Source organism: Salarias fasciatus, chromosome 8, assembly GCF_902148845.1.
Source record: "Salarias fasciatus chromosome 8, fSalaFa1.1, whole genome shotgun sequence".
Taxonomy (NCBI): domain Eukaryota; kingdom Metazoa; phylum Chordata; class Actinopteri; order Blenniiformes; family Blenniidae; genus Salarias; species Salarias fasciatus.
In genome coordinates, this window is record NC_043752.1 from 8,609,369 (window position 1) to 8,636,872 (window position 27,504).

Genomic DNA, 27,504 nt, shown 5'->3' on the forward strand with positions numbered 1-27,504 from the left:
TATCAGGGAGGGGTTGGAGGACACTGGGCGTGTGTGCAGAGCGGAGGGAGGGGTGGCGGGGTAGTTCCTCCCCCTCCTCCTCCTGCACCACCCCCCATTCCCTTCCCATTCTCCTCCTCCTCCGCCGGAGCTCACCCAACCCCCTAGCAGCCGGCTGCACTGCAGAAGGTCAGAGCAGAGGAAGAGGAAGGAGGCAGAGGGAGACACAGGGGTGGGGTGGATGTACAGGAACATGCCGACAGGAGAGCGTGCCGACCAGCGATGACAGCCATGCTGAGCCCAAAGATCCGACAGACCAGGAGAGGTAGGTTCCTACTGCATCCTCCGCTCAAACTCTCAGTGACGACTCTTCCGATCAAAGTCTTCTCGTGCTGGAATCATCCTTTTCAAGCCTGCAGAATCACTTTTTTTCCCTCTTTTCCTCTTGTCATCTGCCTACACTAGTTATTTGTGAATGAAGCAACCCACGCAGGAAAACCTCTCACTCACGTTAGCTTTCCACTCCAGCTGGTGTGGATGCTATCGGGAGGACGGAGCATCTCTGGTTTCATCACTGCAGCGCTCAGCCGTCAGCTGCTGCGTGTGTGTGTGAGAGGATGGCTGTATTAATATGTCCAAGTGTGCCAGTGTGTGTGTTTCCTTCCTTCCTTGGCACTAATCTCCATGACTGCAATTATACAGCTGGATCTGATTAGAATGAAATGAATAGTTCCCAAGAATGACACAGTGATGTGTAAATCCTCGGCTGGAGCGGCCATGAAATTGGCAGCAAAGTGGATTAAATCTGTATTTGCATATATTAAAAAAAAAAAAAGCAGAACTGATTGAAGCAGCTTAATAAGTGAGAGGCATTCAATGTGTGGATTATGTTCATTATCACTTTATTGATTACCGCGTCTTGCCGGGCCCTGAATCACTTTAGCAATGTGCTTTTCATCAGAATTGAATATTAATGTTGAATTTTAAAAAGTGCATTAAGAAGAACGTGATTGTTTAGTGTAAGCCTGTGGGATCTCCATCAAATCCTCGCTGCATTTCTAATGTGGCGAAACGACGGCGATTAAAGCCGCCGAGCGGTTCGGCGTGAGAGGCGTTCTCTGCATACCTTCTGGAAATTGGTGTTTCGCCGCTGGCTGCATCGCATTTGTTGCATGGATAAAGGGGTATGTGGCAGATGTAGCAGGTTGTGCTGCACATGCTCCGTCAGGGTCGAAGCAGGACAAGACGGAGCTCCGCGCTCGACGGTACATCAAATACTGAAACGACAAAGGCATGATTGTTTGTGAATGAGGCGTTTATTATGGAATATCTGCCTTGTGGATCAATAACACAGTTAAGCGGTTCAAATGACAAGTTTTAATTTGGGGTTAAAGATCTAACTGCCAACCAGCTTCAGTGCGCCACTTACTTCATGTTTAGGGGAAAACAGAGAAAAGCTACTTTTTGACTCCTAAAAAACTCTGAAGTGTGATGTAGCGTCATGTTACACAATTTCTATGGCACGTTTGAATTTGAACTGTAAGGGGGCCTGTTTCAATAAGATGATTGCATTTCAGTTAAAGTAATTAAATTGTACACTTTGTCTCTTTTGCACTGAGTTTGCACTTGGTGAGAAAAAGCATGAAGCTCCAACAAGGAGAATTTTACGCCACGTTTTCAAATAAAAACGGAAAACTGCCGATACATTTTCAGGGTCTGTTCACACGAAGCAGTACTCTGAGTGACAAAAAAATCCATCAGAGCATTTTTCTGTACAAATGAGGAAAATTCAACTTTTCTGAAACACTGCTACACTGCCTGTGCATCACTGCCATAGTGCATAGTTCTTCTGCACATCCGTGAATCCATGGAAAACAACATTGTGGGGATATTGTCTCCTGTTTCCTCGTTAGCTTGCTACACACTGTGAACCATTTACACAAAAACACATTTATTCCTTGACTCTCTATCTGCTTGATTGTTATTTAACTTTGTGATAATTTGGATTTAACCCTGAAGTCTCGTTAGTTATATCTTCCTCTCGGTGTTTCTCTTAATTGGGGGCCCAATTTATCTGCGATCTGAGATGCTTGCAGACAGATGTCTCCACCTAGGAATCTATTTATTCACGCTGTTTGCTCCATAAAAGAAAAATGTAACTGCTGTGCTTCAGTAATTGCTCCAACCAGCGACGTATTAAAACTGTAGCAGGGTTTTGGGCTGGCACCAGATACGTAGTAGCAGCTTTAATTGCCCACATATCAGCTGCTTCGCTCTCTCGCTGCGTCTTTTTGATCTGCGTTGCCATGGTTCTACGATCAAAGTCCTGCTATGTAGCAACACTCTGACATCCTGCCGCTTTTTGAGACGCATGGAACTCACACACAGATACCATGCATGTGGAGATGACAACATGCCGGCTCTGCAGCTCCACCGATGCTCTGTATTACACACCACACCTCCAGCCTGCCACACACACACACACACACTCATAATGGTTAACACATTAATCAATAGCGATGGGCTAACGGGAAGCTACGCTCTGATGCACCTGTAATCCCTTTTACCATTTTGCACAAGCCATAAATCACTGGAAAAACAACCAGATTAATGAAATTGAATTCCACCAATATGCCTGTGTGGACGCTTGTGCTTGTGTGTGTGTGTGTGTGTGTGTGTGTGTGTTTGTGTGTGTGTGATTTAGCCATCAATGGAGTATTGCACTGCTGCTGTGGAGCGCCCGCCTCGACATGCTAATGGAGAGCAGCCATACATCCATTATCTGCCGATGATTAATATACGGCTCCAAACTGGATAAACCGATGTCGTGTGTGTGTGTGTGTGGGATGTGTGTGAGCGCGTAGCATCATGTGTCACACCAGTTGTGCTTTGTTTTCGGCCTGCAGACGACCATTTGTTCATATTGCGGCATGAGCTCCATGTGTGCTGCTGGCGAGGCCCATTCTTAGAGATCAGGTTCTCAGACAGACCAGTCACTGTCCCAATCAGCAGAAACGTACAATCATTCTCCTTTGGAAGTGTCTCTAACATTCATTCTGTTTCTAATTTGTGCATTAGAGACCCAAAGCAAAAGCAGGATGACCGGTATGCGACTTAACCGCTTTGGCCTCTGGTCTCCCAATAACGCCGCAGATTACTACTTATATCCACCGTCGGCGTTCAGTGCCAGTGCAGCTGGTGGTTTGTCCTATATGAGGAAAAACACGGCGTGGGAACCGGGCTGCAGAAGAGAGGGTTTTGATTTGCACAGACCGAGCATTTTAGAGATAAAAAAAATGAAATAAATTCACAGGCTTTAAAGGAGGAAAGTGTCAGTCAGAGTCACAGAACAGCATTAAGCATTCTGTATCTTCATGAGCCGATTTTAATGTAATTTAGCTTAACTGTCAGCTTCCCAGTAATTTCAGTTCGACTGAAAGGAGAGACGTGAAAGATAGTGAATATGTTTAGTCTTTCGAATGACCATTGAAACTTGTAAATAAGAATGTGTTTCTTTTGTCGTCTTTTGAGGTTTTGGGATGATAAAAGTATATCTATCTTAAAGTCCCACATGACATCAAAGACTGTTTAATGATTAAAAATGTGCAGATTAGATTACGTCTATATGTTGACAGAGGTATGATTTCTTTTCCTCTCTAACGCTGGCAAACTTGTTTTTGCGTCTATTCTTAACTGAAGAGCAAACCACATAAAATAATCACATTTACTGGTGCTACATTTCCTCGGCATGCCTGTTTTTTGAAAGGAATTGCTATAAAAAGAGAATAATAATAGAAAAAGCTTCCTAAATCATCTGAATATAATGTAGTTGGAAATGAAACAATAGTGCAAAATGAGTCAATGATGAATGCTTAAAGCAAAGTTTATCTTGTGGAGCCATTCCAAAGAGTTAATGCCTACAATCTCTGATTCATTGCACACGTTTCCAAATTGCCTCAAACCTTCTGAAGGCTGCAGTAGATCAGAAATTAGGTTTCACAGGTTCTCATCCAGCAGCTCCTGCTTCTAATTTCTTTCTCTCCTGTCTGAAAACAAAATGATTGCTGAACCTCATGTATCTGTGGTTTTATTTGCCGAATGCTGAATGAATGGATTTTGTGGTGACGTGCATGCAGACGCACGATCCAAGCTTCATCAGGAGATCAAGCAACATTTTGCAATAATTGATCATTGCCAATCTTCAAATTCACCAATGAAACTGAGGCATTTGGGTGCCACGTACTCACGAATTACTTCTTCGGTTGAGCTTATTTAAAAGTAAACATGTCACCTATTTATTGGCAGCGGTCCCCTAAAGTACAGTATTAAATCTTCCTGTGTGTTATTAAGACTGACTGGAGATAAGAGAATTGTTTATTGAAATGATCTGATCCAATTCCAGCTGTCTCGTCCCCCAAAAAGGCCAGGGGAATACAATATCAGAGATATTGAGTTTACTTTTCGTTGACAGCTCCAGTGTGAGCGTTGAGCTCCCGCAGCCATGAACGTGCATCCTCCCCAGACAGGCAAATCCAATCTTTGTGACGAGCCCACTGAGAGTCGTGTTATTTATAAACGCCGGGCCTTAAGCCTCTCAGGAATTCACTGTTTCTTTGCAGAAGCTGTTTTACACCCGACCTTCACCGACAAACACGCGACTGAATGAGCATCTGGTTTTCCTCCACATCCAGAGCCATTCATCTGTGACCCTGAAATAACATGACATTTGAGCTAATTTACATAAATTATAATTAGGGTGTGTCACCGTAAACAAATGTGGGCTCGCTGTACATGTGCACGCTCAGGCAGGCACGTTGTGGAGGACTCTTATGTTTGACTCAGCCCTTCTTCGACCGCCAGCTACTGCGAAACGAACCAGACCACAATTAGGCCTGTGCTTGGCTGAATTGCAGTGATTGTGCACGCTTTTACAGTAAAGCCAGTTCCTTTCGGCATTGTAGTTGATAGTCGTCGCGGTGACCACAGAGCAGCTCCACCCAAACCGAGGAACGTCTGAATCACTCGTCGTGGAAGGTCCAAATTGGCGAAGTGGGTAGTCGCGCTTGGCACTAGCACACACAGACACACACACACACATACACACAATGAGAGTCAGAAAATCAGTTGTTGTGACTCACTGGTGAATCATCGGCCCCTGTATGTTCCACTCAGTCTGTGATCCGGGCAGCTGATGTGTTTGAACGGCTCTTTTATATGCAAGGGAAAGATGGAAAGACACGAGGGACGTTACGTGGCGAGGAAAAACAGAAGGGTCAAGGAGGACATGCAAGGTGAGTGGTGAAGGCACCATTGGTACCTGCTCAGGAGAGAACACCCTGGAAACTACAATATTAGCCCAGAGGGAGACAAAGTAACAGCAGGCATTCAAATTATTACAAATGTGGTTTATTTTCTTAGGCATGCAACTTAATCTTCTCTTTGAAAGAGATTCAGTAAAACTGATCTGTGTTTTGCATGTATTCATTCATTTCTGCAGAATTGTTTTATTCTCCAAATTTGATCCAAGTTACTTCAAAGTCACAATATCAGAGAACATGTCACTAAATAAGTAAATTTTATTTCATGAAAAATATTTATAAATTCCAACTTTTCAACTTCCTTTGAAAGTTCCGGTTGTATTGTTCCAGGTAATCATAGTAGTCGTGCCACACCTGAAGCAAGTAGAAAATAGCCTGAGCTTCATCAGGCTCACATCTCAGACATATATCAAGCTGCAAAGTTAATGGAGAGAAGAAAATTTAAAGCTGGAGGAGCTGGGACAACAGCAGAAAATCCAAGATTCATGTCTTCAGTAAACAGGAAGACAATGCAGTCATTATTGAGATCCACAACTTAAAAAAAAAAACAATGTATCATGAAGCTAACTGTTAGAACAAAAGGAACATTCAGTCATATGGTTAAACTGTCAAAATCACAATAATATTTCATAATATTTAATTTTACCATAGCAACGGTATCTGCTGCGATGCTCCTGATCAATGCTTTTGAAGATAAACCTGTGCAAAATCTTTCATGCTGAATTGAAAACAAACATTGCAGGGTGGTTAAATAAATATGGCCTTTCGCGTTGGCTATTAACGATTAGGTTTCAGTTGTGGTGTACCACAGGGGTCCGTCCTTGGGCCTCCAGCTTTTTTCTAGCTACACCAAGGGCAAATAACCCAGAGACTCATTCATGTCCATTTTCATGCTGATGATACACAACTGTGTTTCGTTATCATTCCATGTTCATAACTCCACGATACATAATCGACCTGTACTAACAGGAGAGAATCATTCGTCCAAATTCAAGCATTTCTGCAGCATTCCTGTTCATGTTAGAGTTCAATTTAAGATTCGAATAGTCACGATTTAAGGAGAGGAAAGGGCTGGATCTGTTTGCTTGTGATTATTTGACCAAGATTTGAGGTGTTTCAGTCTTTTCTCCCATTGTAAAGTTCAGATTTCTATCTTTTTTCTTTGTGTACTTTGAAACCTTTTTAGGAAACTTACTACAACCAGTTTTACTGAATACAATTTTTTCTTAATTTACACGTTATGTTGAGTCTTCCCTGAAAGCCTCTTCCTGAAATGCTGCCGAGATGAAGTTGATTTTTCTTATTATTGTCAGTGGAAATACAATTGATTGTAAATGTTGATTACTCAGCAACAAATTAAAACTGGAATTGTTCCCGCTAAACAATGTCAATAATTCCATGTTATTGAAGGGGAAAAAAGCCAGCAGAATTCATGGCTAATCCGAGAACTAATTTATTTGACAAAGACCAGCGAATCGCAGGGCTTCTGGTGATAACAGCGTCTCCTTTATGTGCATGCGGCCGGTCTGTGCTCGGAGTAATGGCGCTTTGATTCAATGGGAGCAGCGGTGCCGAGCGAAAGAAGGGAGAGGAGAAATGGAGGGTGACGGGCCTGAGGAGTGAAAATCCAGAGCTGGAAAAATGGAGTTATTAACACAAGATGGATGAAAAAGCAAAGGAGAAGCAGTGAAAAGAGAGGAGGCTTGAGTCTTTTGGCATTAAACGCTTGACAACATGCCACTGAGGAGTGGCCCAACGTCAACAAAGGACTTTCCCGACACTGGTGTGATAGTTTTTCAGCCATCTACACTCAAATATGGCCAAATGCAGAAAGGCTAACCTGGATTAAACCCTCAAACGGAAAAAATGTAGCACCACTGAAGCCACTGCGAATAGAACGACTATTGTGGATACACAGACTAACTAAAACTAAAATCCCTTTAAAATGTGATACAGAATGAGAATAAAACAGCTTGTTTGTTCCAGTTACCACAGCATGATCATATGTCTCATGATCAAAACAATGCAGAATTTTTAAGATTACCGTTTGACTTTACAATCTGTAAATTCCTTTAGTCTACCTTTAGTCTCAAGTCTGTTTTATCCCAAATCTACACAAATATCCTGCAGCAGCACAGTTACAAGTTCCCATCTTAAACAGAACCAGGCTGAGACTGACCAGTGTGTTATTTTTAAACAGCGAACCACTGCGGCGGTTCACCAGCGCACGTCTGCTATTGCCAGAATCGTGCCAGCATCCTCGTTCAGAAACTATGCAGAGTCCAAAACACAACAATGCTAAAATAGAACCTGATATATTTGCTGTCCCTCCAGTTATTCATGCATCAGAGTCGTTTGTTGTGTAAATGGAAACCCAAAAGTTTTCAGTTTTCACTTGGGATCTGGACGGGAGTCATTCAGCACATCAAAAACCTGAGATTTACCCGCTCAAACTGGAGGCTCCACAGCATAGTAAAGCTATATGGGTAATAAACAAGGTTCTTAGAATCTTGTAAACGCAAAAACAAATAAAGGCATCCTGTAAACGCGACGGCTTTCAAAGCATTTCTCAGGGTTGGATCTAATTTGTCACGTGAAATGAGCCATTCTGTGGCGAACGAGACGAACAAAACAACAAAGTCGTCTTTTTTTATGGCATCGGCAGCAGAAACGGCAACGTGGAAACACTCTGTACCGTGGCTCTCTAAGCCTTTCAGGTATTTATCTTGATGTTAAACAACCGCGAGCAGTCAGCACAGGCGGGCTAAATACGGCGTTTAGAGGATGCTGTGGCAGCACATGTCTGAGCATCAACAGGCTTTCGGGGCTGCTGGGATGGAGCGTGACGCGCAATAAAGATGACATGATTTGTGTCCTTTAAACTCCGTATATATGCCGGAGGTAGAGAGGAGCTACAATAAAAAAAGAATAAAGATTGATTTTCTTCCCCCTCCCATTCATCCATCCCCTTCTTCGCCTCAGCAACATCCAAACATTGATCATTTCTGTGCAAATGTGTGTGTGTGTGTGTGAGAGCGTGTGTGTGTGTGTGTGTAGCACAGCAGCAGGGAGGATGCCTGTGCTATTGATTCCTATAAATTATACATGATCATCAAATAGCACTGCTTAGTTTGCCTTAGGTTAGCGTTATCTGGGCCAAACCGTGTAACATTCAGGCGGTGTGTAACATGATTTATCCTCTGCCAGACGACACGCCGGATACCCCGGGGGGGGGGGGGGAACCCTCCTCCTCGTGTTTACAGAAGTAAGCGGTCCGTGTTAAATTATGTCAAAAAGTTGTAGTATTGAAATGTTGACGTGATGCGAGGAAAGTCTGAGTTTTCTGGACGGCTGTAAATCAGCCACCGTCTTCCCTTTCTCTGTTTTTTTTTTTGAAGCCTGTCCTTGACTGAGCTCAGGTTACGCACGTTTGTGGAGAATGATTCAGTGTGCCAGCCATTCACTCACTCACTCTCTCACTCTCTCAGTCCCATGTGGGCCTATTATCCCGGCTCAAAAGCCTCTGCTTCTCCGCCGGGTTGTGGCAAACACACAATAAGTCTCTCCCAAGGACCTCTGAAATTAAAGGGGGGGGGGGGTGTTTCCCTGTCACCTGAGGCTATGTGCAATGTGTGTGTGTGTTTATGCTTTCCCTTCACAGCTGCATCTTCTCTCTGTTAGTATTTCAAGTTCTGCCCCTCCGTCTTATCAAGGCGTAGCAGCCTGGGGCGGAGGCAGACACATCCACCTAACAGGGAAGAAGCGAAAACCCCCCCCCCAAAAAAAAACAGGTTTGGTAGAATTAGTACTGAATATTAAAGATGTGTTCTCTTGTGCGTTGACAGCCCGGTCCAAGAGCATGGTGATGGGCGAGGTGTCCCGCGGCTCGTGCCGGCCCGGCTCCCCCAGCCTGCAGGAGGGGGCGCTGAAGGCCGGCTGGCTGAAGAAGCAGCGCAGCATCATGAAGAACTGGCAGCTCCGCTGGTTCGTGCTGCGCTCCGACCAGCTCTACTTCTACAAAGACGAGGAAGAAACCAAACCGCAGGTCAGTCCCTGCTGCTCAAAGTGTTGAAGACCTCTCTCTTTCACAACAGACATGTGAAGGTGCTCCCATAGCACTGCAGGCGAAGTTGGTTAAATCACGTCGATGCGCAATATATATAATGGATGAACACACACACACACACACACAGTGCTAACGGTGACTCACGTCACTCAAAGTGCTTCATTACTGCAGACAGAGCCGCATGTGACGCCTGGCTTCCTCCTGCATCCGAACACCCTGGTGATCATAAATCCAGGCTGTCGTCTGCATCGCTGGATGCTGGATGTGACCGGATGCTGACTCACTGCTCCACTGGATTTCTCATGTTAAGCTCACCAGCTTAGCTGTGCTTCCAACCAATAAGTGGTGATGTAATCCCACAACAATCGCAGGTCCACACACACACACACACACACACACACACACACACACACACACACACACATATGTTGGTTCAGATGTTCATAATAATCACCTCTTTACATTCCTGGCTGAATTCTTGACACAGGTATTGATTTTCCTGAAGCGTAGTGCTGCGTGACGGCCGCTCATTTAATGTAATGCAGCAACCCTGGGTCACCACACACACACACACAAACACACACACACACACACACACACACACACACACACACACACACACACACACACACACACACACACACAAACGTGTTAGCATGAGGTCTACTAATATTCCCTCACCCTTTATGATATCCACATTGTTGCAACCAAGTGCCCAGAAACAGTGATCATGACCTATTTTTGCCTTTGACGCCATAAAACACAGAGAGTAGATCATCATTTAAAATAAAAAAAAATAAGTTCTGTCGTTTTGCTCCTCCATAACAGTAAAACCCTCAATCCGTCCATCTGCACTCTCAACAAATGACTGAAGGCTTTGAGTGACTGTCTTTAATCAGAGCTTGCCAATACTCATCCAGGCTCTATTGATTGGCAACCCCCAATAGATTCAAGCTGGCCTCACACACACACTGACACACTCACACACACACACACTCGCTCTCACTTCCTCCCTTGGAGAGCTGTGTGTGAGAGACGCTGCCATCTTGGCCTTCTTTCTCCACCTCTCATCTTCTAATCGATAGGAAGGCTGGGAGTACGTTGGCGCTGGCCGCGGTGGGGGGTGGTAGGAGTGGGGGCGGGGATGAGGAAGCGGGTAGCGGTAGAACGAGACCCCCCGCTAGCACCACCACCCCCGACCCCCTCCCAACCCCGAACCACTTCGAGATGAAAGGAAATGATATTATGTGACAAGAAACTGAGGATCCCTCCTGGTTTTTTGTTACTTTGCACCATGTCGACATTAATCCACCACAGAAGAAGGGGGACGTTGGTGATCAGACTGATGGTCGCCATGACGATGAGAAGACCCTCCGACACTTCAGTTTTTTGATTTATAGAGCTCAAGCATGTCTAGCATATTGTTTAGATGTGAAGGTCAAAGTGGGCGATAGAGTGATGCTGCATTTTATGATTGATGGAATCTCTTTATGTTCTTCATATATTTGTGTCTGCCTGTAGCTGAATAGTATGCAAGCCAAAAGATCAATCATGGAAAAAATGGTGCAAGCACTGAGAAAAAAAATATTTTAAATTGGATTTTTATTGTTTGATGCATTTTCAGTCATTTTGTGAATATTACTTTTATTTTTGAATCTCCAAGCTGTCATGTCTGAGGTTGCTCTGTTTATTTTTAGTTCCATTTATCATTCCTTGTCATAAGTTTAAGACTTTGTTTTGACATTTTAATTGCATTGTTTCATTTTGGTCAACTTTTATGGGTTTTGTTGGAATTTTTGTCCATTTTTAATTCTGCATCCTGTCGACACTTCTGACGTCGGATTATTTTGCTTCATATTTTGGTCTTTGTGTTTGTCTCCATCTGATATTTGAGCCGTTTTTGAGTTTGATTTCTTACTTTTGATTATTTTGTCCATTTGTCACCTCTCTCTCTCTCTCTCTCTCTCTCTCTCTCTCTCTCTCTCTCTCTCTCTCTCTCTCTCTCTCTCTCTCTCTCTCTCTCTCTTTCTTTGTTGTTTTTCTCCACTTCCTGATTGTTTTGTGTTTCATGGCGGCCTGTTTAGGATTTTTTTCCCATTTTGTTGTTTTATATCACATTTCGGACGGTTAGTTTCTCTTTGGAGTCATTCTTCATTTCCTTTAATTGATTTTCTCTCACATTTAGAAGCCTTTGTGTCTCATCCAAACTTTTCCTTCAGTTTTTTTGGCGGGGTCATTCTGTGACATTGGATCTCGTAGTGTTAGTTTTAGGTCTCGTGTGATTGAACAGAGAGCCCGGTCAGGTCAGACTTACTCCTCCTGCTCTGTCTCATATCTGGTTATAGCGCTGATTTATAACGGAGGAGGCATCTGTGTTGGGAGTCGGCCGTGGCATGTGGCGGTCCGAGGTGTTTATGTGCCTCGGTTTGGTCTGTGTGTAACGTTGAAACAGGCCGGCGGAGGACGCTGCTGCTCGGCTGTGATGATTCATGAACAAACCAGGTGGAACGAAGATGGATGTTTCTAACAATTAGCTGAATTGTTGGCGAGAACAAACTGTGCCCTCCGTCCGATACTTACCGTGTGATTTGTGTTTTCTGCTTCTTGTTCACCCCCCCCCCCCCCCCCCCCCCCCCCCCCCTGTTATTCTGAGCACATAGCCCCCTTGGGACGCCTGTCCCGCCCTGCCCCTGTGCTGCATCCATCCGCAGCTTCCACCCTTTTCCATTTGTTGCCATGGCGACTAATGCTGGCGACGGGCCGGCCCTCCGGCTGAGGCGGTTTGGCAGACTCCCCTGCCTCTTTGATGGAGGATGCCAGTGGGGAGATTAACGGGGCCGACCCACCGACGCTGGCATCCCCTCACAGCTCGCCTGGCCTCGGTTTTCTCCGGGCTAAATGGGTATTGATCTGGATAATGTATTCTGATAATCTGTGTGGGTCCCTGTTCAATCACAGGAGTGGCTGCTTACAATTTTAGAGGGGTTAAGAGGTGTGTAACAAGAACTAAGGAAGGAGGGAAAAGGAGCTGAAGAACAAGGCTTTCAAGAAGAAAGAAAGAATCGTCCAGATCAGAAAAGATGAGGCGTCATAAGTCCATCATTAGTCCAGTGTGTGTGTGTTATTGTTCCTTCTGGCCTGTAGGAGGTGTAGGCTCGCCATTCACTATAGTTTCAGTCAGTAGTTGCAGAAAGAAACTGACATATAGGAAACTTTTTTTTTTTTTTTTTGTTATTGGTGTTCTGAAAGGTTAAACTCAGAATCCAGAGTCATCTCCTCATTTATTGTCCTTTGAATGCCAATATGAGTAAGTTTATGTTTTTGTGTGATTGTTAGATGCCACGTTTGCAGATATTGTACTTTTTGAGATATTTTAAGCGCTATTGTGTGTTTCAGGGCTGCATACCTTTACAAGGATGTCAAGTCAACGAGCTAACGGCCAATCCAGACGAGCCGGGGAGGCATCTCTTCGAGATCGTACCTGGTGAGATCAGTTATATTCGTCTGTCACCTCCTATTAATCTCTGATTCATTCCATCATCCTCTCACATTAACACATCCTCACCCTGCACCTGAGCCACTGGAGGCAAAATCTTGTTTTCCACCAAGTGATGCACTTCAGGAATTCACTGAGAGGAAATTGCTTTTAGATTAGTTTCATGTAAAAATCCTCCCTTTGCTTCATTTTTCATTGACAAAGAATATCTTGTCCCAGGATTCTAAATCTATTCTTGAGGTTTTAGATATTAAGCTTAGTTTTATTTATTGAGACTTAATAAATACACCTCAAAATATGATATTTTAGTCCAAAAACATTGAAAAAACTACGTGACTTTGTGTTCTTAAATTATTAAGGGAAAAGACCCATGAAAGTAAAAAAACAACTATGAAACTGTAGTGCTCTGACACCACAGGATGTAAAATCCCTCAATCAACTGAACAGAATCACCTCAAAAGGCATTCAGTGTGTCAGAAATGAAGGAAAATGGAAAGACAATAATTTGTATCATCAGTAAACCACATCAGATTGTCCCTGAGACTTCTGCTGGTCTTTCCTCTGTGGCGGCGATTCTCCCTTCAGACAGCAGAGGGCGCTGCTGTCCAGGCGGCTCCGGCGCTCGCTGTGTTTTCCTGAAACCGTTCACTCCTCCATCACTCTCCTGGCCCGCGGCCTGCGAGCCTGAAAGTGACAGGAAATAAATGGAGAACAGAAATGCCCTCGGCCCCCGTCGGCCGCTCAGAATCTTTGTCAGACTGTCGCACTTCACGATTGCGCGGCGGTTTTTCTTTTGCCCGCGGCCGAACGATCTGCTCAGATTGACCTCACATGGCCTTTAATGTTCCTGCTCGATCAATACAGCAGTGTTTTTTGTTTCTTTCTTAAAGGATGGCTGCCTTGAATGAGTCAGAGTGTATTTATTTCTATAGTTTAAAGAGAGGTTTTCTTTCATTAAAGGGTTGAAGTCGGTGAATTGTGCAAATTAAAAAGACCTGCGTCTGAGGTTAAATACATTAGAGGGGTGATTTTTCTTGGCATTAAAAGTCCTGCAGAGCCGCTGTGCTGTCAGCCGTCTGTCTATCACTGCGTCATCCTGCCGGTGTTTGCCCGGAGGTCTCCTCTTGTGTTTAGAAATGTGGACAGGCTCGTGAGTCTCTGTGTGTTTTGTTTATGGCCGGTCAACATCGCGGAGAGGCGCGAACCCCTCCGGGCTTCCAGCGCAGCGAGCCACCGTCCCGAGGGATGGGTGGACGAGCCGGATGGAGGAGAGATTAAAGGTTATCGGGACGCACGTCAGCAGCGCTCGATCCGGATCGATCCCCATCCCTTACATCAGTCTTCACGTCAGCCGAGAAACAACTTCACGCCCGCTGAATCTGATGTTTGCATGGTATCAGGTTTGTTGGCTCCTCCGGGGAGAAACACGAGTTACCCGGCTCTTTCTTCCTCCAGCCGGTAATCGGCTTAGAGCGACGGAGGCTTTACCCGCTCCCGTTGTAGGAAATGAATAGACCTGGATGTGCTGCGCCGTGCATTGTGTTGAGGCAGAGCGTCGAGACCGCTTCCTCCCTCTGAGCAGTCATAATGCCGTCTGGCCACGTTTACAGCTGCTTCCCTCAACAGATCTGCTTCAGATACAGAAAGACACCTTCATTCTTCCTCTAGAGACTTTTTACTTTTTTTTAATCAGCACTTTCTGATAAATTGGTAAAAGGCAGATCTCGGCGGGCCTTGATAATCAGTAACGTGACAAATTGCAGAAAGTGGCACATCTGAGAGGCCGGCTGACGGCCGATTCAGACTCCAGGACTGATAAAGTCCTCCGAGCGAGGTCAGCTCGACCCCGACATGAAAGGTTGCGGTTCTTTCTATCAGTGCTGATAGATCATCTGCCGGCTTTCAGCTCCCTTTTGTCTGCTGTAATAGTAACCACGAGCTCGGGGACGCCGGCGGCTCCCCGGGGTCACGCCGCCGACTGATAGGCTTTGATTTGGTTGGAGAGTCTGTCCAGTCGCACACCGAGTCCATCGCTCACGCTCGCCGCAGAGACACAGGGCCTTGTAGATACAAGCTAGATAATAGGAAAAACCTGCTAAACCCTCGTCGTTACAAAGTAAGCATCAGCTTTGTGGTTGGAAAAAAAGAAAAAAAAAAAAGATAATTTGGCTGATCTCAAGGTCAAAGCCAGCGGAGAAACATTCCTGACTGGAAGCAGAAGCACGGCGTTCCTCCTGGCCTTTGGCAGAAATAACGACAGCTGTTCAGAGTGGATGCAATTAAAGCTGGACTCCCACCATGTTTTTTTCTGTTTTAATTCAGTGTGTATCGCAGACAAAGCGGCCGGTGCGCCCAAACAAAGCCGACTCAGCAGTCATGCGCCTGAACTGTCTCAAAGCCTGGAGGCATGAAGGAAATTACAGCCAAATAATTGGATGTATTTTTTTTTTTTTTTTTTTAAATATTCTTTGTATTTAATAGCTGACTCAAGGCTATAAGCCCTCTGTTGTGGCAGCGCGGAGCAATTAGAAGCCACACACACACACACACACACACACACACACACACACACACACTGAGTACACTTGAGCCTGTGCAAATGTGACGGCTTCTGCCAACTCATTATTGTGGACTGGCTATTTGAGCAGCACTCCACCCAGGCATGAGCTACACACACACACACACACACACACACACGCACACACACTCTCTCTCTTATACTTTTTTCAAAGAGCCATTTCAGAGCCCTCATTTTCTGGCCTAAAAGATCGTAACACAGTGTTAAAAATTGCAACGTTTTGAAAATGTTCTGATTCCGTCTCTATGGAAACGGCGGGAAACGCAACCTGTGTCAAACGCTGGTGTTTTGAGTGTGCACCACGCCTGTAGTGAATAGTTTTTCTGCACATGCACGAGTCGCTGGACAATAACAACAATGGCGGCCTCCAGAGTGTCATGACTCCCAGTCCCCCCTCCCCCCTCTGTTTCTGTTGTAGTTAGCAATGAATTACTTTGTCTCTCTTGAAAAGTACATATTTCCTCTTGTAAATTTAGAGCGGCTAAATGTTTATTCCAGTTTGGACCTTTCGAAGTATGAAGGCTGTGAAGTTTCCGCTGGAAATTTGTCAGCCTCAGTCTTTGGATTCTCTTTGGGTTGTGTTTAGTAGTAGTAGTAAAATAGGAAGTAACAGTGTGAAATGTGTGTGTGTGTGGGTTTGTTTTTTTTTTTTTTGTTTGTTTTTGTTGCTGTTTTTAATATATTGTAGGTATTTATAAGAAAGTATATCAGAGGAAATATCAACTGCAGCACATTAAGGTGACAGAATCTATATAACCAGAGTTATTTTTACGACGTTATCTGATGTTTGATGAAAAGTGCATCCATGCCTTCCTGGTGCCTGAGCTGCATTTGCCACCCAGACATGGGAGCTGTATTGATTATTTCTGTCTCGCCACTCAGCGATTTTCAGAATATATCAAACCACAAAGTCCCACTAACGTTTCAGTGTCTTTAATTTCCAATTTTCTCACTTAGCAATTTCCTGTTTGTTCAACCAGTGCATGACAGTGCACCATATATCAGGGCGGGGTCCTTAACGCATTAACTTTGATGGACATTTCACAGAAAAGATAAGATGTTAAGGTTCATTTAGTGTCTAGAAAAATCTGGCTGAACTGAAAAATGTCATTTTTTATTAAAGTCCTCCAGCAAATATGTTCAATGGCTTAAGCAGAACAACTCAAAAGGTTTGAGGAAGCAGTTTCTTAAAGCTCGGACTGACTTTTGACTGTTTTATTGCCTCATGAGGTATTGTTAGCTGAAAACAGAGGAACACACACACACACACACACACACACACACACACACACACACACACACACACACACACACACACACTCTCCCACTGAAAGGAAAACTTCAAGGTTGATTTTTTTTCACGTACAGAAAAGCAGGATTTTCCCAGTCGATTAGGTCTGTGGACGCCTGGATGACTTGAACCCAAACGGTCCCGTCTGAGTCCTGCAGAGCCTGATTGCTACTGTCTGTTTCCCCTCAGTGTGTGTGTGTGTGTGCGTGCATGCGTGTGTGTGTGTGAGTGTACACTGGTTTGTTTGGAAAAGACTGGAGGACAGCCCATCTCCCAGTCACTGCACACTCAAGGAGAGGGAGAGAGAGAGAGAGAGAGAGAGAGAGAGAGAGAGCCTTGTTGCTCTCCTCCTCAGGGATTTGCTTCTCCCCAGGGGGGCCGAGGGAACAGACCTGCTGCCCACTGCTGAATGAAAGAGAGGGTGAATGAAAGGACGGGGATAAAACCAGAGAGGAGCCGGGAGCGGGGCTTGGTCGTCAGAGAGGGTTGGGGTTTTTGGGTTTTCTTAGAGTTTGACGGCTGGCGTCGAGCATGCCTCAGTGGCAGGTCGCCGCCGCCGCCGCCGCCGCTGCTACCTGCGTACCGATCCGGGACTGCGAGGAGCCGCTGCTCCGGGCTGCAGCCGCAGGCCGCGGCTCGCTCAGACATGGGGCCGGTCTGCTGCAAGCCGGACCGACTGAAGAAACAACATCTCCAAGGTAACGGGAAACAGATGCTGGAGAGTTTTTTTACAAGTGTGGAGAAGAAGCTGAGGTGGAGCGTCTGAGACTGCTGGAAACCCCAGATTTATTACCTGTTTAGAACAAACTCTTATTTATGGCAGGGAATGACGGTTACGGCGTTTTCAAACCGCAGCAAGACACAGAGAGGCAGAGTTTATGTGCGAACGCTTGTTCGGCAGTTTCCCAACTATTTCTGCAGAGGGTTTGAATGCAGAAGCTGCTTAAAGGAAAGGCTCAGAAACTTAACTTTTAACCTGCAGTGCAGCTGATTTCTCTCTTAACTGGTATATCCTCTCGATAAACTCACTTTAAATCAAAGTACTTTATGCATTTGCATGATATTCAACTTGCAGCAAAAGCTACAAGCCTCCTGCCTTCAGATGTGGCTGACAGTGGGCGTGTCCGGCGGCGTTTGGCTTCACTGTAATGTTGTGGGGGTCTGCAGACTTTCAGAGGCGGTCTGTGGGGGCTTCAGGGGAAATAATGGCCACATTCACATCCATATGGAAATCTGTGTTAGATCCTCTTCTTTAAAGTATTCTTTAAATCCCAGGGAACTTCTTCACTTTTGTGACTTTAGAGTTTCGGTCATCGTGAGACTTCCTGAGAGGTTTTTTAACTAATCGTTAACGTCTGTGTTTGATGACAGGAAGCAACATTTTTCAATTCAAACTGATTTCGGTGGGTGATTAAATCACTTAAATGTGTTTAGATATTCATATAACAACCTTTTTATAGGCACAGTCGGCGACCAAGAAACAGCATTCTGAATTCTTTCTCGATTCTAGAAAGGTTTTGATGGAAATGACAGAAATCATTCGCAAAATTTTGAAATTGACAAAAAAGAACAAAAGTTGGTGCTTCTTTGTAACACTTGGCTGAAGGTATAAACTACGAAAAGATACTTTAGAGAGTCCAGGAAAAACCCAGGAACCTGCCTGATGCTTTTATTTTGAGAGCTCAGTTTGATCTGACCTTATTAAAGTTTTGGCAAACCAGATCAAAAACGACACAAAGTGTTGAAACCAACCAGCGATCATAAAATGAGAGCCTGGAACTGATTTCTGTTGTGTCAGATGAAAGAATCAGTGCAGTGATCTACAGTTCTACCCTTTGTGTTTACAAGCCTCCTTCTCACAGACATAAATAAGCAGCTCAGAGGTTATTTTAAAAAGTTAATTCCCGACTGAACAGTTGGATTATGAATAATATCCTCTGCGACACGAGACAGAAGCTCACTTTAACTCAAATGTTTCAGGCTTTTGAAATATACAGTCTCACATCTATGGGTTGGATGGAAGGAGGAAATAATTCATTTAGCATAAAGATAAAGGCAACGATCAATGGAAACTGCATTCAAGTGCAAAATCAAAATTTCTATCTGAATTAGATGGGGATTGAATTATTGCCAAAAGGTTCTGCTGTCGTGGCAGCAACATGGCAGTCCAGCAGCGTCTTTTACAGGAATAAAACAGAAACCGGTGAATTTTTCACGACAGTTAATCTGAGAAACCTCAAACGTGTTGGGATTGGGTGAAATCTCTCTCTGACTGCAGTTCAAACGGGGGCGCCAGCAGGAAACCGGCTCTTCTCCTCTGCTTCTTATCTCCGCGTGAGCAGCGTCCGTGAGCCGTGTGACATTTACCAACCGGACGGGCATTTCTTCAGGGGGCATCTTCAGTGGCGGCAGACGCTCCGAACGCACGGAACGCGCCGAAATGTCAAACTCTGTCAGCGGGAGGAAAATCGAATCCACCGGTTCAGAGGAAAACTCTCGTGTGAAGTCGTTTCTCTGTAAAAACCTCAGTCGGCGCCATCTTAACTGACTCCAGTCCTCAGTCCTCAATGCTTCAGATCTTCAGAGCTCGGATTGATTTGAAGTGACTCTGTGTGTCTTATTGGAAGATTTTTACTGCAAATAATCTCTAGACATCTTCTTTCAGTTGTTGGTTGTTTAGTTATTTATTTTTTCAATCACTTTCTTGATCTGGGACCGGTTTGGGGACTGTAAACCCTCAGCTCTGAGCGCGTGAGAGGACGGACTGCTGTGTGTTTTCCATCACGACGGTGTGAGTTTGAAAAGCCGGGCGACAATGGCGCCCGGCTTTATAGCTCCGCTGTTTATATTTGGTTTCTCCCTCACAGCTAAATGACCGACAACAATGACTGTGACTCTGGCAAATGAATCAAATCTGGCCGCACACACTTCTATAGAAGAACGACAGGGGAAAAAGTGAAAATAAAAGTATGTGTTTTTAATTAGCTGTGAAAATCATGCTGGATTCAAAATCTGCAGTTATGAAATCTACAAAATGAAGCAGTTCATTCACAAAAAGCTGCTTTGGATCCCAGTAAAAACAGCACAAAGGCACTGTGGCGCCATCTAGTGGTGAAGAGCACATGTAGCAAATTGGTACTTCTGGTTTTCCTTTTTTCTTTCCTTTTCACATTCATTCAACAGCTTCCTAGGGAATGCACAAAAACTCAATCCTTCAATCAATCAATAAAATAAAAATTTCATGAATTTACATGTAAATTCTATTTTTATTTCAATATTGAATCACATTGAGTGACAAAATGAAAGTCGAACCAATAATGTTGAGGGATTCACCTCTAAATTCTTGTATTCACATTTTTGTGATAAATTTATCCCGTTTTCTGAATGATTTATTTCTTTGTAAAACTTTTATAAAGTCAGCTTTGGGTGAACTGATTCATTCTGACCGTTGTGGTGTTGGTTTATCATCACGGAGGTTTTTAATTTTCTTTTTTTTTTTTCTTAAGTACTCAGTTCAACTTCTCTCATGTATTCAGCAGTCAATTATGTAGTATTCAATTTATTCTGAGCCACGAAACATGTTTAATCCTTAAAATAAGGATAAAATAACTCATAAAACACATCCAGAGTGCTCTGGCCTGATCTTTTCCTCTTTTGCCCCCACAGGCGGCACGGGGGAGAAGGACCGGGCCCCCATCAGCCATGAGTCCTTCCTGCTCATGGCGAACTCCCAGACCGACATGGACGACTGGGTCAAGGCCATCCGGCGGGTCATCTGGGCGCCGTTTGGAGGAGGTAAAGCCAAACGTAGGAGGCGAAACATGAGCACCGCTTTTATGAAGCGCAGACGGATTCCCAGCCGAGACGTTTATAAAACCACCTCAGACCTCCGACGTGTTGAGATCCCACCAATTCTGTGCAGTAATGAGTGAAATCGTGCCGTTTTAGGGATTTTTTTTTTTCCGTCCTCTTTCTTTCATTTCCTTTGGGGCCTGCAGGCTCCAGACGTCTTCCACAATATTTGAAACCAGATCTTCCTGCTGAAGCGGGAAAAGAGCAGCGGGTCCAGATCTCTGCTCTGTCTGGGTCGCTGCTGGATAAGTTAGGAACCTGAGCCCGGCCGTGCAGACCGTCACCAGCCCCTGACTGTGTGGTGCCGTTAATTCTCACCTCCAGAGGCTCTATTCTCGGTATCGAACAACTGTACCTGTGGCGGGGGGGCCGGTTTGCAGTCTGAGGACCACCCCCTCTGGTTAATGTATAAACTGTGGAGAAAAAGAGCTGGGCGGATCTAAGTCAGTCATTCAAATCTATTTTTTTTTTCCATTTGATATTGCAATTCAAGTGAGTTGTCTTAATCTAATAATAGTTTAAAAAAAATCTATTGCTATGCCATCAAAATATGTTGAGTTTTATAGGGCTTCAAATTATTTAAATTTGAGCTTTTTCACACTTTTTCATGAGTTGATTTTCTTTATTTTTGTAACATTTCAAGGTAATCCCTAATCATTCGTGCTAACTCAACCAGAACAGTAATTCAGAAGTTAGTTTTTAAAAAAGTGTCTGAAAATTTCAACACTGGAAACTTTTTAAGGATGTTTTAAGGGTTAAGTTTTATTCCAGTATTTTTCAAAAAAAACTAATCAAACTAACAGTTTGTGATTTATAGAGGATCTGAGGAAATAATCATTCAATATTTTTGAAACATCCAATCAGTGTTACTTTACTACATTTTAATTTGTACCAAAAAAACCTACTAAATATTCCTTAAATGTGTCTATTGCCTTTTTATACAATGATTAAATATTGTGCCATGACCAAATAAAACATTTATCCTTAGTCACACAAGCTGCACTAATTTCAGTATGTTTTAATATCTTCTGTGACTGTCACAAAACGCTGAATTATGTTCCCGTGTGTGTTCATTTTCAGTAAATGTAACGTTCAATAAAATTTTGCTTCATTTAACAGCTTTTTCCACATGGAAGAGGTCGTAAGCGCAAAAATCCAGCAGAAATAACCAAAATTAGTTTCTGAAGTGCCGTCCGTGGATTTTATGAACAATCGTGTTGAATAAAATGAAAAAAAAAAAACTGCTGCAGTCGGTATAAATTAGGAGCAAGAGAAAGAGCACTGTTTTTAGTTGAAAGAACAAATCTTAAAGCACACAGACATTAACATCATCTGCATACGTCTGTTCACCTTGCATCCTACTTTTTAAATTATAATTTCAGTGACTTTATCATTACTTAAAATTACAATTTTTTTCAAATCTCAAAACTTAGAATTTTACATAGTTTTTGTTTTGCTTCAGGTACCAGAGTACTTTAATTTCCTCAATCTAATTTATAAAAAAATAGTTGTCGTTTTTGCCAGAATGTGTTTTCTGCGTTGTGCTTCAGTCTCAGCGTGTCTCGTCTCTGTGAATGTGGAACCAGACCAGAAATAAAAGCAGGCCTGTAAACCGCATAACATCAGGAGCAGCTGAACAGCAAAGTGTTGGGTTACAACAGGAGCTCGATATTAACACGGGGATAAATTCAGACGATTTGACATCACTGCTCTAAATATCACAGCTTTTTTGTTTCACGGCCAAATCTGCTACTAACAAAGACTGCAGTTCTTCACTTTACCATATTTTCAAGACTATTTTGGTTTGTTTTGTGTTTAACAAATGCAACTTATGACCAGTTGACACTTATATTCCAAAAAATATGGCACTTTTCTTTAGGCCTATTTTCATTTTACTCAGAGAAGTGAACAAATGTTATTGTAAAGAACACAAATAGATTGGTATTATTTGTTTCAGAGGGATGAACGGCCAGACACTATAGATTTTCCCGGTACCTTTCCATGACTATTTCTCTCTCTGACTCGTAGCCGCCACATGTGAACACAAATATCTGTACATTCAATAAAAAGATGAACGCAGCTAAAGCTGCAGAAGTTAAGTAGTTAATGTTTTAATCCATGACTTCCTGATTGCTTTTTTAAAACAGTCCTTCCAAAACCAAAGCACTAGATGTCATTCAGCCAGGTGTACGAATTGAGTCTTGACTTGTGTCACTGCTGAGGATTTAGATGGAGGATCCACTCTGACTCACATGCTGTTGGAGAGTAGTTATGATGGTTAAAACTTCCACCACTAAGACGCTTGAAGACGCCTTAAAAAAAAAAGTCCTATGTGTCAGTAAAGTCTTAAAAATGAGCTCCTGTACTTTGTTGCTCTCAGTGAAGTAAAGACTCGGTACTGTTAATTCTCAGATTGCCAGATCCGTCCTCTGACCTTGAGGGTGACCCAGGTTTAAGTCCAGGATGTGGCTGATGGAACAGTCATCCAAGTTTACATTGCAATGACTTGCTGGTGATGACTGCAAGAGCTAACAGCAGGAAAACTTTAGAGGTCCCAGAACTAAAGTTCTCGCTAATTTTTAAGCGAAAGGGAGCGGCCATATTGCTTTTTTAGTTATTGCCATCTGAAGGCTGTAAACTGGTAAACTGGAACTTTCAACTAGTAACTAGGTGGGTGACTTCATGGTTGGGGTAAGGAGCCCCCCTCCCGGGGGGGTGGTGGAGGTCTGACATCTACCCGGTTGCCTCCTTCTGTCTGGCTCGTATTTCCAGCCTCCCTCTCGGATTTACAGGCTGCAGATGTCCGTCTCGCGGGTCTCTGTCCAGAATAGAAACTGTCGCCAAGTTACAGGCCGGTCGTTAACGGTCGCACGGCGGTCCCAGCCGTTGACCCCTCGTCTTTCCACCCGGAGCTGCTCTCCGCCGCGCAGGAGTTTGTTAATGTGGGATTAATCCTGCGGCTCGGGGTCCGATGCCTGAACTGGAGTGGATAAACCTGGTGAAATGTGGGCTGGGGATGTATGAGAGGCGCTCCGTGCTGCTGTGCAGCTCCTGTTCGGTCAATCAGTACGACTACTGCCAGCTGTCTGCCAGCTGCGACTGCTGCAGCCACGCTACAGGTAACTCCTGACATAGAACCAGAAGAAAATAATGGAAAACTTCTAAGACTGCTGTTTAAAGCATTTTAAAATAAAAGTGTTTTTGTTTATTTGTTCATTGTAAATGTTTTATGATGTTATCTTTACACCATTTTACATTTTAACACCATTATCACTTTGACAAATACTAGATTATCATATTGTTGTGTACCTGTATACGTGGTGCAATTTGTGGTAAATAATTTGGAAGTAAAAGACAAACAGTTATTGTCAAAGTGAAAACCTTATTAACCTATGAAATTTAATCTACCATGAGGAACAATATGTTTCTTGTAGACTGACACAAAAATACCAAGACCTCCGGACTCTCACGTCTGTCGTTCTCTTGTGGAAAGTTTTTATATTCTAATGACATTTTTTTGAGGTCCTGTTTTTCTTCTGGATGACAGAAATACTGACGCCTCCAAACTGTTGTGTTGATACTGGAGCTCATGTTGGACCACTAAAACAGACATTTTTTATGTCTGAATCAAATAATAAACTACAGATCAGATCAGATATAACTCGGAAGAGAATTTACAGTTTAGCAGTTTAGGGGCAACAAGGAGAAGAAGAAAAAAAAACTCCATAAGGCCAAGAGGTGTTTCTTCGTAACAGTCAGCGAATGCACCATCAAGTCATTGACTGCCGTCTGCCCTCAGGGATATTTGGTCAACGCTTAGAGGACACGGTGCAGTATGAGAAGAAGTTCGGCCCCCGGCTGGCGCCCCTGCTGGTGGAGCAATGCGTGGACTTCATCAGGGAGAGGGGTCTGGACGAAGAGGGTCTCTTTCGGATGCCGGGACAGGCCAACCTGGTCAAAGAGCTGCAGGAAGCCTTCGACTGTGGGGACAAGCCTCTGTTTGACAGGTGGGAGATTGGGAGGGGGAGGTTTTGTGAGAGAATCACATCCTTGGTATGATTCTACCATTTTCTTTGATGATACACACTCCTGCAGCAACACAGACGTCCACACGGTGGCGTCCTTGCTGAAGCTGTACCTGCGGGAGCTTCCTGAACCAGTCATCCCCTTCTCCAAATATGAAGACTTTCTAACCTGTGCACAGCTGTTGGCCAAAGACGAGGAGGAGGTTGGTGCAGTCAGTGGATATTTCCTGTGTGTTGCTCAGTCGTCGTCTGAGTGTCATTGTGTCTTTTGTCACCTGTCAGGGGGTCCAGGAGCTCGGAAAGCAAGTCAGCACTCTACCTCTAGCCAACTACAACCTCCTCAAGTACATATGCAAGTAAGTGAGCGAGGGCTGGCCAGTATCAGCTGCACACTGCTGGGTGTTACGATAAGGTCAATATCAACACGTACGTAGATGATGTTGATGTTTTTGTGCCTTGAGATTTGTTCTTCCAAGTAACAGTGCTCTTTCTCCTAATTTCCACCAGCGTGGTATTTTGACCTCGTGCACTGAAATCTCCCAACAGGGATGGGCATCTCTTATCTTCATCTGATTGGCCAAATGTGCTGACAAACATAATTTACTGTTGCAATATATTTATATTGCAGTCATAAAGTAATTGGAGATCACCAGTACTCTTTAATTATTTTATTTTGTGAACCTTTTTCTAGATTTCTTGATGAAGTACAGTCCCACTGTAACGAGAACAAGATGAGCGTCCAGAATCTCGCCACAGTGTTTGGACCAAATATCCTTCGACCCAAGATGGAGGACCCAGTCACTATTATGGAAGGTGTGGACGTCTGAACTGAACAAATTCAGTGCTGTAAAGTTTTGGTTTGGTAAAGAATCTTTACCGATGTAAGAATTGTCACAATATTGCAAATGTTGTTGTGTATCAACCCAAATGTGGCAGTAGTATGTATGTCACAGTATTATATTGTGACTTTAAAACTGTGATAGTTTATCATAATGCAAGTATTTGTATTTATTGCCGTATAGTTTAATAATCATTGAAAAAACATATTCAAATGAAATAATTCCCTTTACTTTTCTGTTGGAATGTTGCCCGTATTTTTCAGGAACGTCTCTGGTGCAGCATCTGATGACAGTCCTCATTCGGGAACACAACCGTTTGTACTCAGGGAGGGAGCAGGAAGCTCCCACTCCACCCCAGACCGAGCCCCCAGCCCAGGGGCATCAGCTCCAGCACCGCAGCCTGGGGGCCTGGATCTCTGAGGAGGACCTCCAGAACTGCCCCATCTCCAACCCCGATCACGAACTGCACAGCAGCGCCTCCTCCCTGGATGCCAAACTGTGCGCGGCCGTCACTCCCACCCAGACCCCCAACCCAAACCCAGGACCAAAACTGGGGTCTTCGTCAGGGAAAGGAGACACGGTGGTTAGCCCCAGTAAACAAGCCAAGACCATACCTTCTTGGAAGTACTCCTTCAAAAGCTCCTCGGCGCCTCGTTCCCAGCCGCAGGCGAAGCCGAGCAGCAGTGGCAGCTCTGTGGCTGAAACGACCAGCGTGTCCTCGGGCGGCGGTGGAGGTGGAAGCAGTGGAAACTGGCTCATGAACGGTTTGTCGTCCCTGAGGGGACACAGGCGAACGTCTTCCGGCGAGCGCTCGACCCGGGATCGCGACTCCACCGGCTCCTCGCAGAGACTTTCCACCTACGACAACGTCACGTCCTCCTCCAGCACGGGCAGCGTCCCGAGTGTGTCCAGCACGCCGTGGTCCACGTCCTCCTGCGAAATCTCCGTCCCCGACTCCGGGAGCGAGCTCCACCCAAACTGTGGAGGTGTTCCAGACGGCGGCGAAAAGGGAGAGTGGATGGAAGGCCAGAGGGAGGGTGACAGAGGGCGAGACGGCGGGCTGACGACGGACCCCAGCTCGGAGCAGGACAGCTGCGAGGCCATGGAGCTGTGCAGCAGCAGCGCAGCCTGCAGCGAGAATGGAAACATGGCCGCCGCGGCAGGGGTGCCATCCATTATCATGACCGAAGACGGAGACGAAACAAGTCCGACGCTGAGCAGTCTGGTGGAGGGGCTCAAGGACGAGCTGAAGAAACAGAAGGCCACGTACGAAGGCAGGATCCAAAAGTAGGTCCATGTTGTAGATGGTAACTATGGTAACTGTAATTGATTGCTACAGCTACGACAGGCATTTGATTTTACTTTATGTTTTTGTGGTTGGCACCATAGTTTAACCTGAAACGAGCGTGTCTGTGTGTGCTGTGCTCCCTCCCCTCAGACTGGAGGAGTCCAGCGCCGCGCTGTGCGCTCAGATGGAGCGCCTGGAGCAAGAGATGGAGCAGGAGAGGAAGAAGCAGCGCATGTTGGAGATCAAGCTACGAAACTCGGAGCGAGCGCGGGAGGACGCCGAGAACCGCAACCGGCTCCTGGAGAAGGAGATGGAGGATTTCTTTTCCACACTGGGGGACCTGGCTCTCGGAGCGAGGACAAGCGACATTTGACGAGCCGCTTCTCGTCCGTGTGGGACCAATATTGTGGCTGTTTAGGTTTGTTTTTTTAATGTATTTCCACGCATTTCTAGGTTTGATTTTAAGGGCTCACGTCCTTCTCGGTGCATCAGGAAGTTGCTTTAAAAGAAGACTGAAAGAAGAAAATGAAGGAACCCTATTTGTGCACATATAAGAGAAACTTGAAGAAAACTGAAACGTGGGAATGTGAGAAAAATCTGGAAAGACTGACTGCGTGGTGTTCATCGGGATCGTCTGCTTCGAGCGGATTGGCTCGGAAACCAAACGCGTGGAAGTTTCCCGTCGCTGTGAAGAGTCCAGGGTTTGTTTTGTGGAGGCGGTAACTTAAACAGTTCAGGTTCCTGAACTTTCTCTGCACCGGAGAGCACTGAC

At 44.6% G+C, this 27,504-nt stretch overlaps 1 protein-coding gene across 1 annotated transcript; it reads left to right on the forward strand.

Annotated features, from left to right (window-relative positions):
• Nucleotides 1–166: 166 nt before the first annotated feature.
• On the forward strand, nucleotides 167–27,349 carry arhgap22b (Rho GTPase activating protein 22b). Its single transcript, XM_030097687.1, has 10 exons — nucleotides 167–304; nucleotides 9,143–9,342; nucleotides 12,760–12,847; nucleotides 20,395–20,523; nucleotides 24,380–24,587; nucleotides 24,676–24,808; nucleotides 24,888–24,961; nucleotides 25,297–25,418; nucleotides 25,708–26,731; nucleotides 26,883–27,349. Exons 1-10 carry the CDS (start codon nucleotides 262–264, stop codon nucleotides 27,103–27,105), a joined length of 2,244 nt encoding a protein of 747 aa, XP_029953547.1. The 5' UTR covers nucleotides 167–261; the 3' UTR covers nucleotides 27,106–27,349.
• Nucleotides 27,350–27,504: the final 155 nt, after the last annotated feature.